At 40.7% G+C, this 14,003-nt stretch overlaps 1 protein-coding gene across 1 annotated transcript in view; it reads right to left on the reverse strand.

The window, feature by feature from the left end:
• LOC127609129 (calsyntenin-2-like) overlaps window positions 1-14,003 on the reverse strand; it is a 203,736-nt gene that overhangs the window by 4,609 nt on the left and 185,124 nt on the right. The window contains exons 13-15 of the mRNA XM_052078868.1: window positions 7,488-7,658; window positions 7,107-7,252; window positions 5,444-5,567 (exon numbers count right to left, since the gene is read on the reverse strand). Coding sequence (XP_051934828.1) covers window positions 5,444-5,567; window positions 7,107-7,252; window positions 7,488-7,658 — 441 coding nt within the window. The remainder of the gene's footprint in view (window positions 1-5,443; window positions 5,568-7,106; window positions 7,253-7,487; window positions 7,659-14,003) is intronic.

A 14,003-nucleotide genomic window follows, 5' to 3' on the forward strand; every position in this document is an offset into this window, starting at 1 on the left:
TTCGGTAGACTATGCCAGCCACCTGGTTATGGCGTTCCATGTGGGCTTTCCCTGCCAGCATCTTACACCCTGCAGATCGTCTCAGGTGCCTCTTTGCACAACCTACACCTTGGGTCTTGTCTGGTGTGGTATATCTGGGCCTCGATGGCTCTGGTGCTCAAGGCCTGCTCCTGAGCAGCCAGGATGAGTGCCTCTGTGCTGTCCTTCAGGCCAGCCCTCTCTAGCCACTGAATGTATATATATGTATATATATGTATATATATATATATGATGTATGTATGTATTTATGTATGTTTGTATGTTTAAGTATTTAGAAATAATCACCCACAATTAAATGTGGTTGCTGTGCAGTCCACACCAGGAAAAAAATGGAGCATAAACCCCTTTTAGCAGCATATTCACAACAACAACAACACATACAGGGCGCTTCTTGATCAAAAATGTTTATTTCTCTTGCTCTGATCTTTATCCTTCTGAAAGAGCATAACATTTATGAATTGGCCCTCTATCCCGCTGTGTGTGTGTGTGTGTGTTTCATATGAGTCAGGCACTCGCAGTACTTTTCTGATGATCATTTTCTTCACTTTCTTGAGAATCCGACCCCAAAACTAATTACTTTCATGGCTCCAGACTTCATGCAGCCTCTTTGCGGCAAGTAGCACACACTTTTGCACATTCTGGCTGGATTTACACTCAGGCTGAACAATAAACTAAAATGTACCGATACTGCTCTTATCCCTGTGACAAGTTTAGCTCCTTTTTATTTGTTAGTGTGGTGTTGAAATAGTCAAAATGGCGGTGGTTTGTGACGGAAGGGGTAACGCTTGACTTATATTAGGGTTGCAGCGGCTCCCAGCTATAGCCCAGCCCTACGAAGCAGTCCTTGTGACAGCGCAGCTTTTCTTTGGAAATGTTATTTAAGATAAATCGGTCCTTCAGTGAGAGTCTTCCAAACAGTGTATAACCGTCAGCACTTCCTGCTTTCTTCCATGCTGCCTGCTTTGCAGGACACAGAAAGTTCCCCGCATCCAGTTTACTAGAAACAACTGCGCAATGGGAGTCAGGTGACTCATATGTGCCAGACTAATTGTTCCGCTCAGGTCTAAAAAAAACAAACAAACAACCAAACTGATGGTGTATCTCTCTCTGGCTGGAAATTTTAACCTTATGAAAGAATCCCATTTTGAATAAATGTGACTGTAATCTCATTACATCTTTTTTCTGTAACTGTAGTGGATTAAGTTACATTCTTTTGTAGCCTGTGTATTTAACACTGGTAGTACTTTGTTAGATGGACAAGGTTATGTTGTACAGTAGGTGCTTGCAAGTCAGGGCAAAACAAATTAGCCGAATGATAGCTCGGATCTCAAACCCGTAAATAGGGTAACTCATATCCCAAGACACCACTGCAGACCCATCCGTCCCCACCGGCGGGCATAGGGGACGATGCCCACCCACCAAGTTGCAATATTGCGAGCGAGCCATACATAGCAAAGCTCTTCAGCAAATTAAACTCGAGAACACCCTACGTACGAGGCATAGTTGATGTGTCCTCTGCAGACTACGAGAAGTGATTGATGTTTATTTCAGCACTTTTAGTTTGTCATGATGAACAGTGTTATTTCTAAAGTGCTAACTTGCAGCACTGTGATTTAAGGGTCTGTTTTTTCATTATTATCTGAAGCAAATTCAATGTTAAGTACTTGTATTGCTCAGATAATTGTTCTTACTATTTTTGATATGTTAACTCAAGCACGTTTTAAGGACCTGATGTTCTATTTTATTTTTATTTTGTAATTATTTGAACATTTACAAAAACAAAACAGTGATATTCCCCCTTATGGTCGAAACTAAATGTTGCAGGTAGGACTTTGACTCGTCTCAAATACAGCAGAAAGTAAATGGCTAGGACTGCATCTGTCCAAGTCTGCTGAAAACAATAAAATACTTTATAATGCCACTTTTTCTTTTATCTTTTGATTTGCCTCAATAATGTCACGAATTTAAAATGAAAATAGGGGTTTTCTCAGTAATTCTTAGATGAGATTAAACTATAGATTAATAAAATTAATTAATTACAGATCCTAATTAATTAGTCGCACTTGTTAATCGCTCGGCAGCACTAAAAAAACATGGATGGACTACAGTAAATATTCCCATCCCCGGAATTCTATGAAAAGGAATATCCTTCACCCGTAATAAAAACCTATGCATTAACATTTTGACTACGATATTACGTGTTACTGGAACTTACGTAAGCGGAAATTCCACTAGCCGTAACCCGGATGGAGGCGTAATGCCGCGGGAGCTTAAATACACGCAACGTCCACCCAATGCAACGGAAAAGACACCACGCTGAGACACGTTTTCACTTAGCCGTTTTCATTCATCAGAGTCGAAACGACGACGTGTAAGTGAGTTTTTATTGGCGTGCGTTTTACTGTAATTGCGAAAGATTTTAACTTTATACAATACAATACAATACATGCTGATTTATACTCACTTACGTCGTGTAGATCATGGCATCGAAACGTAGAACTGTAATGACTAGAGCGGAGCGAGTGAAATGCATCCGTTTGAGCGAGCCTGGACATAAAGTTAAAAACATCCAGCAGACACTTGGAGTCGGAAAGACTCAAATCTACGAAACTTTAAAAAAACAAGGCATCGGTTCAACTCCTGATGACAAGCCACCATCCAGCAAGGATGCATCCAGTAATGCATATGGCAACAAAAATCCTTCAGTATTCACAAGAATTATCAGACATCGGTGATCAACGGGACTGTTACTTGCAACTAGCAAGAAAACTGTATGACACGCAGGCAAACATTGTCATAAACCAAAGAATGCATCCAACAAAACAATCCAAAATAGACATTTTTCCCGCCCCCAAGACAGAAAAAAATAAACATTAAAATACTGTATGTATTTTACTGTTGTGATTTTTTTGGGATACACCTGTATTGCAGTGTTTGTTATATAAATAGTTTTTGGACAGTATATTTTTGTATTTTATTGATTGTGTTGTTATACGTGCATTTTGTCAACATACTTGCAGGTTCATAAAGGACATGTACCATGTTCATTTCCCAAATGAGGAATTTCTGCGAATTGGACAGCGCAAACACGAGTCCAAACTAGAGAATATTTACTGTATATGATAGCAAAGTATTGTTCTAATTGTGTGTGTCCGTGTGTGTGTTTATGTGCATATGTGGTGCACCCCTGCTGATATCCCTCTTTTGACACCTTAAACTGTACCCGCTTTAGCTAGTCTTATTTAGCCGTGTCAGAAATCTGTGTAGCACCAGTTAGGGCCCTTCAGCATTTTATTTGATATTCAAAAATATCTTGATAAATTATTTTCTCAGCACCCTTATGGATGAGTCAAGCCCCCCTTTACTCTAGGGGAGAAAAAAAATCCTGCAGCTGTCCCTGCATTTGCCCCCCGACCTCCTGAATCTCGTGAAACAGCCACATGTAAAAGTGATGATTCTGGTCAAACATCAACTGCAGTAACTAGTGTTTTGTAGTTCTGGTATAAACCACCAACTACCCACTTTGGCCCTCTATCTGACCTTCTTTTCTGTCACTCTACCAATGGAAACACACGCACTCATGCACACACACACACACACATACACACATTACTGTGATATCTGCAGTACTAAGTAGAATCCATTGGGGTCTGATAAATAATAAAACCTCGTGTGGCAGCATAAGACCAAAGTCTCGCCATGTTTTCTTTACTTAAGAGCACTTGTATGTGGCACGCCACTTTCCACTGCGCAAGAGTAGCAATTTGATTAGCAGTCTTATAAGGAACTAGAAAGTCGAACAGATTGAACTATGGTAACTGTGTGGAAAAACGGCAAGAAAATTATCTTCATAGCTTCAATTTTACTCCAGTGGGGCAGTGGTTTGAAAAGGAAAATAGAAGTGCAAATGTTTGCACTAGGCTTTCATTTGGTTACCATTTTATTTGGGTACTGTTTGTATGGCTACCAGTGAACTGCAAATAATTTTATATATGGGGCATCATAGTGGTCATATGTGACCTCACAGCGAAGACGAGCAGGTTTTGATTGCAACTCCGGCCTTGCTGTGTGGAATTTGCATGTTCTCCACGTGCCTGCTTGAGTTTTATTAGGTTACTTGCTACATTCCAAAAACATGAATGGTAGGTTGATTGGGCACTCCAAATTGTCCCAAGTTGTAATAATGTCCGCAAATGGTTATGTATACACACACACACACACACACACACACACACGTGTTGGGTGGCTGAAAAATAACTCGAATGCAGGGATGTTCCAATCACATGTTTTTCACTCAAGTCTAAGTCCGAGTCACTTTAAGAATCGGTCGATATGGCCTCCCGAGCTGACACCGTGTTAATGTATTAAGAAGCCTCTCATCTTTATCACTCACACAAACTCAAAAAGTTACATTGTGTACTTCAAAACAAAGCAATTGTGAGTTTGGCAAGATTTGTGGTCCAAGGGATTATTTTGTTGCTCTCTCAATTGTGACCTTTAAGAATTCAGAAAACCAAAATTTAAAATCAATATGGGCAGCAGAATGTGTTACCAATTTCTTGACCTGTCCAGAAATTACATAAACCAGGAACTCTTTTGGGATGGAACACTCGGATTCTCATACTCACTATTCACTTTCTTTCAAAGTGTTTGGTATAGTGGACTTGCTCTTTTAATAGACCCCAAAGAAAAATGCCACATGAAATTGGTACTCCTGGCTGGCTACTCCTATGGACCACAACGACCCATGCATCTCCTGGTGAAGTGGACATTCAGTACAACTATAACAATGTAAGACAGCAAAATGCAGAAGGGCCACAATTTGCATAAAAATCAAATCAACCAGAGTTTTGCGAAGTATGCAATGTTTCAAGGCTTTTCTTGCCAAGTGCATATCATTTCAGATCACTGACATAGAACCGATCCACTTTGTATCAAGCAAGATGAAAGGGGAAACAATAGAATTTCCACCTGTCCATTATCTGGACCAATCTTTCCTCCTTTATCTTTCCTCACAAGGGTGGTATGTGTGCTGGAGCTTTTCCCAGTTGTCTTTGAGCAGTGGGGTAGACCAGGCAGCCAGCCAAGCGTAGGAAAATGGACATTATGTTTTTCAAATTTAAAAGCGGTGGAACATAAAACGGGGAAAACCCAAGAACAGAACAGTTTAAGAGTGAGACAAAGATTGAGCAGATGTGATAAAAGTCTAACATCTAAAGCCCAAACCTACTGTAAATTGCCCATTACCTCATTACTGAGGACATTGGGAATCAAGACGCATAGGAACAGACAGACGATATCAATGAAAACAAACTCAAAATCAAAGTGACTTAGAATGAGAAATAATGACGAGAGACAAGTTGCTGACAATGACATAAAGAGCATTTTAAATATGTTTTCCTACCTAAGCCATGCTCGGGGTATATTTCGTCAATAATGGCTGGATGCTGAACTAATTGCATGTGCTGAGGGAGGGCCACAGTCTGACTGACGTGTTCGCCGACCTCTGAACTGTGGAGTACGCTCACCTGCGAAAAGACAGAATATATCATTTCGGTTCAAGAACAATGGTCTTAAGACAGTACAAACAAGTGTTAGTTCACATAGCTTTGTGGAGTCACAAACCATTGGCAGGGCTTTGGTTTAGCTCACTAAGGGAAAAAAAAAAGAATCCATCCGTTCCACTTTCTTGAGTACTTGTCTACAAAGAGGTACACCCTGGACTTGGAACCAACCCAATCTCAGGGCACATATAGACAACCAACCATTCACACTAACATTCACATCTCAGGACAATTTCGAGTGTTCGGTTCACCTAACATGCATACTTTTAGACTGTGATGAAGAAAGTACCTTGTGAAAACTCATGCAAGCAGGACAAGTACTTCAGGTGGCCTGGGCAAATATTTAAACTCAGAACCTGTCGCTTGTGAGACAGACATGTCATCATACGGCGCAAAAGAAACGTGTACTGTACTTATACTTAATGTACCGTATTTTCCGCACTGGAAAACACATAATCCAGGTGCACTGGATTATGAGGTGCACTTTCAATGAATGGTCTATTTTGTAAATTTTTTTTCATATATTGGACGCACTGGATTATAAAACGCAATCTACAATGCATCCACTAGATGGAGCTACGCTCCTTCAGTTCGACTCGAGAAGCGGTCTCCGAAAAACGTAAATTAATGATTACTTCAATGAAACTACGAAAATTGAAAATAATGCATAAAAACAGAAAATCAAGCGAGGAAATCACAGAATAAATTTTAAGAAAATGGAAGACTTCGGTGCGCCTTATTGTGCGGAAAATACGGTATATGGCTGTATTGTTTGATACCTGTTATTTTTTTGGAACAGTCTGTCATGCAATCTATGACCCACTTTATTTTATTGTATTGCAACATCAGCCATTACCTATATTACAAATACATTTAAAGAGTGGTTGGTCCCAAAATTCCTTTTTGTGCTGGAGCAGATGAACGAGTGTGTCTTCCTATTTGGGCAGAATTTATTTGCCACAATTGTTGCCGGCTGTCACACAATGATCCCAGTAGCTTTAGAAACACAATAAATTTGCCACCGTGTCAGCATTTCGCTTCATACTTGCATTTTCCTGCATTGTATCAGTTGAGAAAAAAACAACTTTTTCTTTCTTTTCTTTCCTGGTTTAAATAGCAACAATTAAACACGTGGATATCTATCTGGTTGATATTCTTTTTCAAAATGTCTGCTTTTTTTCTGAAATCAATAATTTGCAAAGACAAAAGCAATTATGTATCAATATGAGCAGAAATACAATTTTCCATTTACAAGCAGGCCTTTGAGGCTGGCCTCAACGCTGGGTTGAAAATGAGTTTGATATCCCTGTCATAAAGCATAAAGTGAATTTAAGGGGAAAGAGACCCCAGAACCCAATTAGTAACTTTACGGTAGTCGTTCACATTTTAACAGAATGTGCCACTGATTTTTAACTTCATGTTACTTTACGACTTGAATGTGCAGGTTGTGAATATTGGTCGCTCTCGCTCATTAATGATCAGGCAAGCTGTCGTTAAACTGACCTCCAGGTTAAATTCATTGCTGGTGTAGCGTCCATTGAGCTCCGAACATGTGAGCCGGAACCTTCTCTCTCCTAGATGTGCTGGTCGCCAGTTGGAGTAACGCACCTCTCGGATCACATCTTCATAGTTAGCCATGGAGTCCACACCTGTCGAGAAACGTGAACATCGAGGTAATTATGTAGTGAATTTGAATGCTCATTGTATGTATTTTATTAAACTGAATAATATGCGAGTTTCACTTGTTGATTTGGAGAAATAAAATAAATGACATTTTCTATGAAATCCAAAGTCACTTGAAATTAAGTATGCTGGAGGAACTGCCTCTTACAAGTTGAGGGGCATTATATGCATCTCAGATGTAAAAAGTTAACAGTAATTTACCATACACCGACATCCCAGATGTGGAATTTGTGGCATCGAGGTGCTTTCCAAGTAGACTGCTGCGCTGCAGCTGGAGTGACTCCTGGTTAGGCCTCAACTCTTCACCCAACACCAGGATGTCACAGTAGTCCAAATTGTGAATGATCTCCTCCAGAAGTCCTTGTCTTTGGTCTACATAAACACACACAAACACATGCACAAACACATTTTTATATCATGTACCTTAAACCGAGGGAAAACGCCTTTGGAAAGGTGCACCCAAAGTAAATTTGTAGCTGTTCTTGAACCATTTGGAGTATCAGTATAGTTTTTCTCTTCTTGAAATATTCAAAATGTTATCATTATGAATATTTCTCCGATACAGTAAGAATCTGTGTAAGTTCTCCTGTCACTGAACTATGGATGTTCGAAAACAGAAAAAAAAGGTGAAACTTATGTTTGTCAAATTTCTTTTCACAAAACTTGCCTTGAAAATGGATTTAGAATGTTGATTAGGACTTGAAAACACTACAGGATCAAAGCTTAAGGTCTCCCCAATTTCCGGTTCAAATTCGACAATTGTAATGTGTAAGGTACCATTGAAATCTCCAGAAACTCAGCTTTTAAAAGATGTATAACATGTTCACACATGCACTCAGCTGACAACGTGCATCAGCGATTTGTTTTGACAGATGACGGAGTGCCCTTCGGTTTAAGCAACACCTACGGTGTCATTGAATAGACTTGACTATTTGTACATTTTGGCGTGCTTCTGTGCTCCGTTGAGGCTTTCCTGTGAGAGGTCTGTACATATTCTGAACAACAAACAGGACAAACTACGACCTCAATACACATACACACTCACACGCACTCACGCACAAAGTGTCTTAAGAGGCTGTTAAATGTGCAAAGCTGCTTCCCACTCTTGGGAGGGGACGGTGAAGAAGAGGGCCGGCCGGGTCATGTTGCAAGTACTTAGACGAGGAGTGAGACGGCAATTGCTGTCTGAGGGGACTCATTATGACAGCAGCTTATGGCGGCAAGTGTGTGTGTGTGTGTGTGTGTGTGTGTGTGTGTGTGTGTGTGTGTGTGTGTGTGTGTGTGTGTGTGTGTGTGTGTGTGTGTGTGTGTGTGTGTGTGTGTGTGTGTGTGTGTGTGTGTGTGTGCGTGTTTAGTTCGGTCAACAGAGATCAAGCAGAGAATAGGGGATGAGTGAGCAAAACAGACTGATGATACATTTGGTGTAAATGCCGACTTTCAAATGGAATCCCCTTGTGGTTGAACAAATTGGAATTCAACTAAGGGAAAAAAACATGTGCAGTGGTTATTGTGCATGATATGACAAGTGAAAAACATATCACCAATTCAGTGAGCTAAGATTTGGCTCATCCTCAACTTGTTGTGATTTTTTTTCTTTTTTTAGCAACACATTTTCCTCAAGAAGGACCAACCTCAGCAGGGTATGTTGAAAAAGACAAAAATAAACATAAAACAAACAACAACAACAAAACTGTTTTCTTGTTTATTTTTCACATTTTGCTATTGGCAGTAACTGAACTTCTTTTTCCACTTTGTGACAATTAATCGTGAATACAGTATACACTGTATTTGCAAAATGTGACTTGTACTATACAGTGGGAATACCTTCTCCACTGCATAGTACTTCAGCTTTAATGAGTATATATAATACTAGCTGGTTCGCCGCCCTCCGGGCGGCTCATCGGCTAGTTCCTGTGGAAGGCTGGTAAGGTGGTGGTTCGCCGCCCTCCGGGCGGCTCATCAGCTAGTTCCTGCGGAAGGCTGGTAAGGTGGGCCTTCGGCCCACAAAAGTGTTGTTGCTTGGTTCAACTTTTTGTTCATCTTCATTGCTTATCGCGAAAATAAAGAGATGTTTAGCTCTACTAAAAAACTAACAATTTCATTGCCAATGCTTGTGGGTAGACAACATTTTTTCGCTAAGATGCCCGCACGATCGTAGTGAGCCACTGCCTGAGCGGCGCAATGGCGGCGCGCAGTGGCGGCGCGCAGCGGCGCGGTGAAGTAGGTACGTTTTGAAAAGGGACAGACGGAAGGACAGACCGCGTGCGGGACGACGCGCAATATATATATAGATTTATAAGGCCAAATTTAATGGTATTCATGCATGTAGAAGTAAATGTTTGATGTAATTGACATGACTTAATGCGATACACTAATAAATATGTATCTATACATGTATAAGATGTATATGTTAGATTAGGTTAGTGTATAATTAACAAATTACAGTAAACATAAACAAGAAATATACATGTAGTACTGTATGTATTGCTCTATGTGACTTGCTGTTTTTTTGCTGACTTTCGCTGCCTCTCGCGGAACTTTTTGCGGCATGTTCGCAATTTTTTTAAATGAATATTTTTTGAAAAATACGCCATGCACTGAATCCGCAATAAGTGAATCGCGAAGTCGTGAGGGATCACTGTACTCAGTGTCCCCATGAGCGTCAAGTCAATACCACACCGGCTGGGCTAAACCACTTCTGGTTGCTCACCGGCAGATTGGTCATTGTGGACACACTCAAACATTTTCTCTTGTCAGAAAAAAAATAATACAGTCCTTGTTATGGCCAAACACTACTTGATAAATTAGTCAATCTCAGAAAATCTGGGTTTCACGTCTAAATCCTTTATTTATTAGCATGTCACGTTGTAATTGATGGACACTTTTTGCTTTCATGTTTTTGTTTTATTTTTTGATAATATGTTGAAGTGGACAATTTACTGCACCAAAACGGGAAGAGAGCTCAGTCGGAAAAGCAGCAATAATGTGGCCCACAGGGATAGCAAGTGGCATGAAACTTCCCAGGGTAAAGGAACTAATGAGGGACTGTTAAAGTCACATAGTACTGAAGGACTTTGAGGCAAGGGTATGAACAGTGACTAAATGTTGATTACAAGTTAATGAATTAAGGACCTTGGCTGGCCTTGAGAAATGTATCAGTCTATAAGCCTTGGTAAGATTTTCCGAAATGGAAAAGGGAAATGAGAGAAATGAAGCAAGGCCAAGTCTGCAGTAAATGAATGACATGGAAAGCCACCAAGAGGACAAAGAATGATTAAATGGGTCTAAAAGAAATGTATTGCCGGGCCTTAAAAAGATTATTCTTGAATCCTTTAAAACGCATGAGATCACAGAATCTGCTCATTAGGGAACTTCATCTTGTGTGTCACCAACACATTCTCTCTGCTTCACCCTCATGCGTTCCAACTGTTTCTTTCTTTGACTTCCAGCTAATCACTTTTCCCAGTTGGCGGTTCTATTTCACCAGCAGAAAGAGCTCCACGACTCCAGCTCCAAAAGCACTGCAGCGATGCTCTTTTCTGCTCTGCTTCCTTCACTGCATTATTAACAATGGAAGGCCCAGACCTCCTTCACTCTTATCTCCTCCTAATTAGCTCTGGGCCAAGCCAAACCGGGATGTTCCTGCCGCAGTTGTCATGGACAAGAGGATTTAAGTACTCATTTTTCAATGGTTTAGCTGAGTGATTCTCGGAGCTGGTGGGCATAGGTCTCAAGCTGCATTGACATCAGCACTGAGAGGGTTTACTCGAAGTGGAGAGGAGCTCATGTAGACTAAACCCGTGTCCCTGGGGGTGAGCCCTGTAAAGTGCTGCTGCAGGCGTGACTCAACATAATGGCAAGGCAAGCAGATATGCATTCAACACAAGACTTTTAGCTTGTACTGCAGATTACGGCCGAGGAGATGGGGCTCTTGCCTCTCTGATTATGAGTACTATGCCATAGTACCTATGTCACTACCAGCTTTGTCGTTTTAATCATATTTTTTGAGCAGTCATTTTGATATTGCAATACAGATACAGTGAAATGAAATCATGTTTGCAGCAAGAAATTTTTAACAACAGGGGACTTTTCACTTCAGCAAATTCTATAAGAAAAAAAGAGAAAGTAATTGCAAAATTTACGATCAGCATTGACTTTCACTGACATCAATTTCTTGCATAATGTCTTTTATTTTGCTTCCTCCAGCTTCCATTTTTATGACCTTTATCTTGTCTTCAACCGTTAAAGCTTCTTTTTTAAAAAATACTTGGTATGCAAAGGTCCGTTTTGTCGCCATTTTAGCAATGCAACGTTCGTGCTGCGTCTTAAACAAATACTGTATTCCTGCGCATGTGTAAACCAGTGTGGTGGTAGCTGTTGCCGTTTCCGAACGAAGCAGTAGAGGTCGCTGTGACATGCTGAGGTTGGGTTGGACTTTTGCGGTTTGTTTTCATTGTAGTGAATCTCGTTGCGAGGCAAGAGCAGCAAAAAAGATGTCGTATATAACGGAACAGGGGGACTTTTCATTTGTAGGGGGAGCAGAAAAGTGGGAATGGCTTTCATGTATGAACATTTTTTCTAACTAGGGGGTATTTTCACCCATGTAGGTTTCGTAGTAGAGGAGTTTCACCGTAAAATGACACAAAATAACAGTATTTCATGGGTAATTAAATGTTTATCTTTGCTTCTGTGTGTATGAGTTTACGCAATTGTGTGTAACGGTGTTATCAAATATATCTGAGATGGGCATTGTGGCCATTTTGTGCACCAGGACGATTTTTTTTTTTTTTACACAACGGACTGTAAAATATCATGATGCGCTGCTCATGTGGGTGTTCAGCAGTTGTATGCGGGAGGGAGTGACCTCACTTTGCTTCAAGCGGACAAGAGGAGGAGCACCCTTCCTCTGTAAAAAATAAAAAATAAAATAAAACGTTTACACATCGCCAGTCAGTCTGGTGACCGACGGTGGTTTTATGCCTCTCCGTCGCACCCCACAGCTATTGTTGTCTCACATTTCTTTTCACTGCGTGTGAGTGTGTGTGTGTGTGTGTGTGTGTGTGTGTGTGTGTGTGTGTGTGTGTGTGTGTGTGTGTGCGTGTGTGTGTGTGGAGGGGGGGGTGGCTTAACATTATTCAGCTACGTCTGCTTATTGACATGCATGCGTATGACAAACTACGTACGTTTTCAACGTCGATGCAAGACGGCCAAATGTTCATTTCAATCTACTTGGGGGGAAATGGGCAAAGGACAAAAATTGCCTTGGAACGCTTCAAACGCGCCACTGGTCACCCAACCGTGCATACTGCATTCGGAGCACAGGGAGACGTGGGTGGACTTATTTATTAAGTACAACACCCCACTCCCTAGTTCCGCTGCTGTGGAGAGGGTTTTCTTTTCCATCAACATCCTCTGACCAAAGAGGACTGCCTTGGCGAGTGCCAGCTTTGACAAGCTGGTCTCGCCTCAAGGGGAACATGTCCCTATTGGGGTACCCCACCTGGAAGGGGGCACTTTGAGGAGGCGAAACAGGGGGCCGAACACAGCCCCTTGAACTTTCAATCATGACTATGAATTATGAAACCTCTGCCCTGAGCCTCGCCCCCATGGCGTCATGCACAGACTTTTTTGCAGGGGTGCCGGAGGGATGGACTGGTGAAGTGTAAGGATGGAAGTGCTTTAAAAGGATGAGAATGGATGGGTATGGAGGACGATTATTTTATGAATAAGGATGGAGTGGGGGAGTGATGATGGAAGGTTTTCCGGGTTATAAACGGAGGATGGACTGGAAAAATAGGGTAAAATGCACATCTCTGGAAGATACTTGGATAAACAGATGGTGCTTAAGGGGTTTTCTGTGGCATTTGAAGGCATCCGTTCGGAGTTCGGCATTCATGGTGAAATCTTTATGATTTTTGAATGGAACATTTTGCCCTTAGCGGTTATTATGGTTGCATTATTTTGGTTTCTATCCACACAAAATGTTTAATTTTTGTTTTTTCAAAAAGAAATTGTCCACCTCTCAAATGAGTTGCATGAAATTGGGTGTCAGTAAGTTCTGAAGTTGTAAGGTCAACCACATTTTATCCATATTTGATTTGTAGCGCATTTGGCAACAATTTTAATTCAACTTGAAAAATTCCAATGACATTCTGTGAATTTCATCCATTCATTTTCTATACCACTTATCCTGAAAACTCTACCTTCTTGCACTCTACTACAATGCCATGAAGAAGTGTTTGTCCCCATTCCTCATTCCTGTGTTCTTTGCATATTTATCACACACAATGGTAGCAGTTAATCAAACCAATTTTATTATCACACAGAGACAACCCTAGGAAATAAAAAATGTAGTTTCTAAATGCCGATGTCATTTATTAGGGCACAAAAATATCCAAACCTACCTGTCTCCATGTGAAAAATTGCCCCTCTTGTTAAATCACAAAGTAACTGTGACTAACAACAGTTTTGGGAAAGCTGAGTTAAATTTCACAGGCAACACTCGCACTACTTTTTTTGAATCAAGAAATCACATAAATAGAATCTGTCAGACAATTTGATGGAGGCTACAAGATCTCAAGAAACAAACGCATTATGCCACGATCCAAAGAAATTAGAAAAAAAAACATTACAGAACCAGATGGGTTTTAATTATCCCCGCCATTCATCATTTAGAAACTGCATTTTATATTTCCTTGAGCAGTCTCTGTGATATTA

Source organism: Hippocampus zosterae, chromosome 10, assembly GCF_025434085.1.
Source record: "Hippocampus zosterae strain Florida chromosome 10, ASM2543408v3, whole genome shotgun sequence".
In the NCBI taxonomy this organism is placed as follows: Eukaryota; Metazoa; Chordata; class Actinopteri; order Syngnathiformes; family Syngnathidae; genus Hippocampus; species Hippocampus zosterae.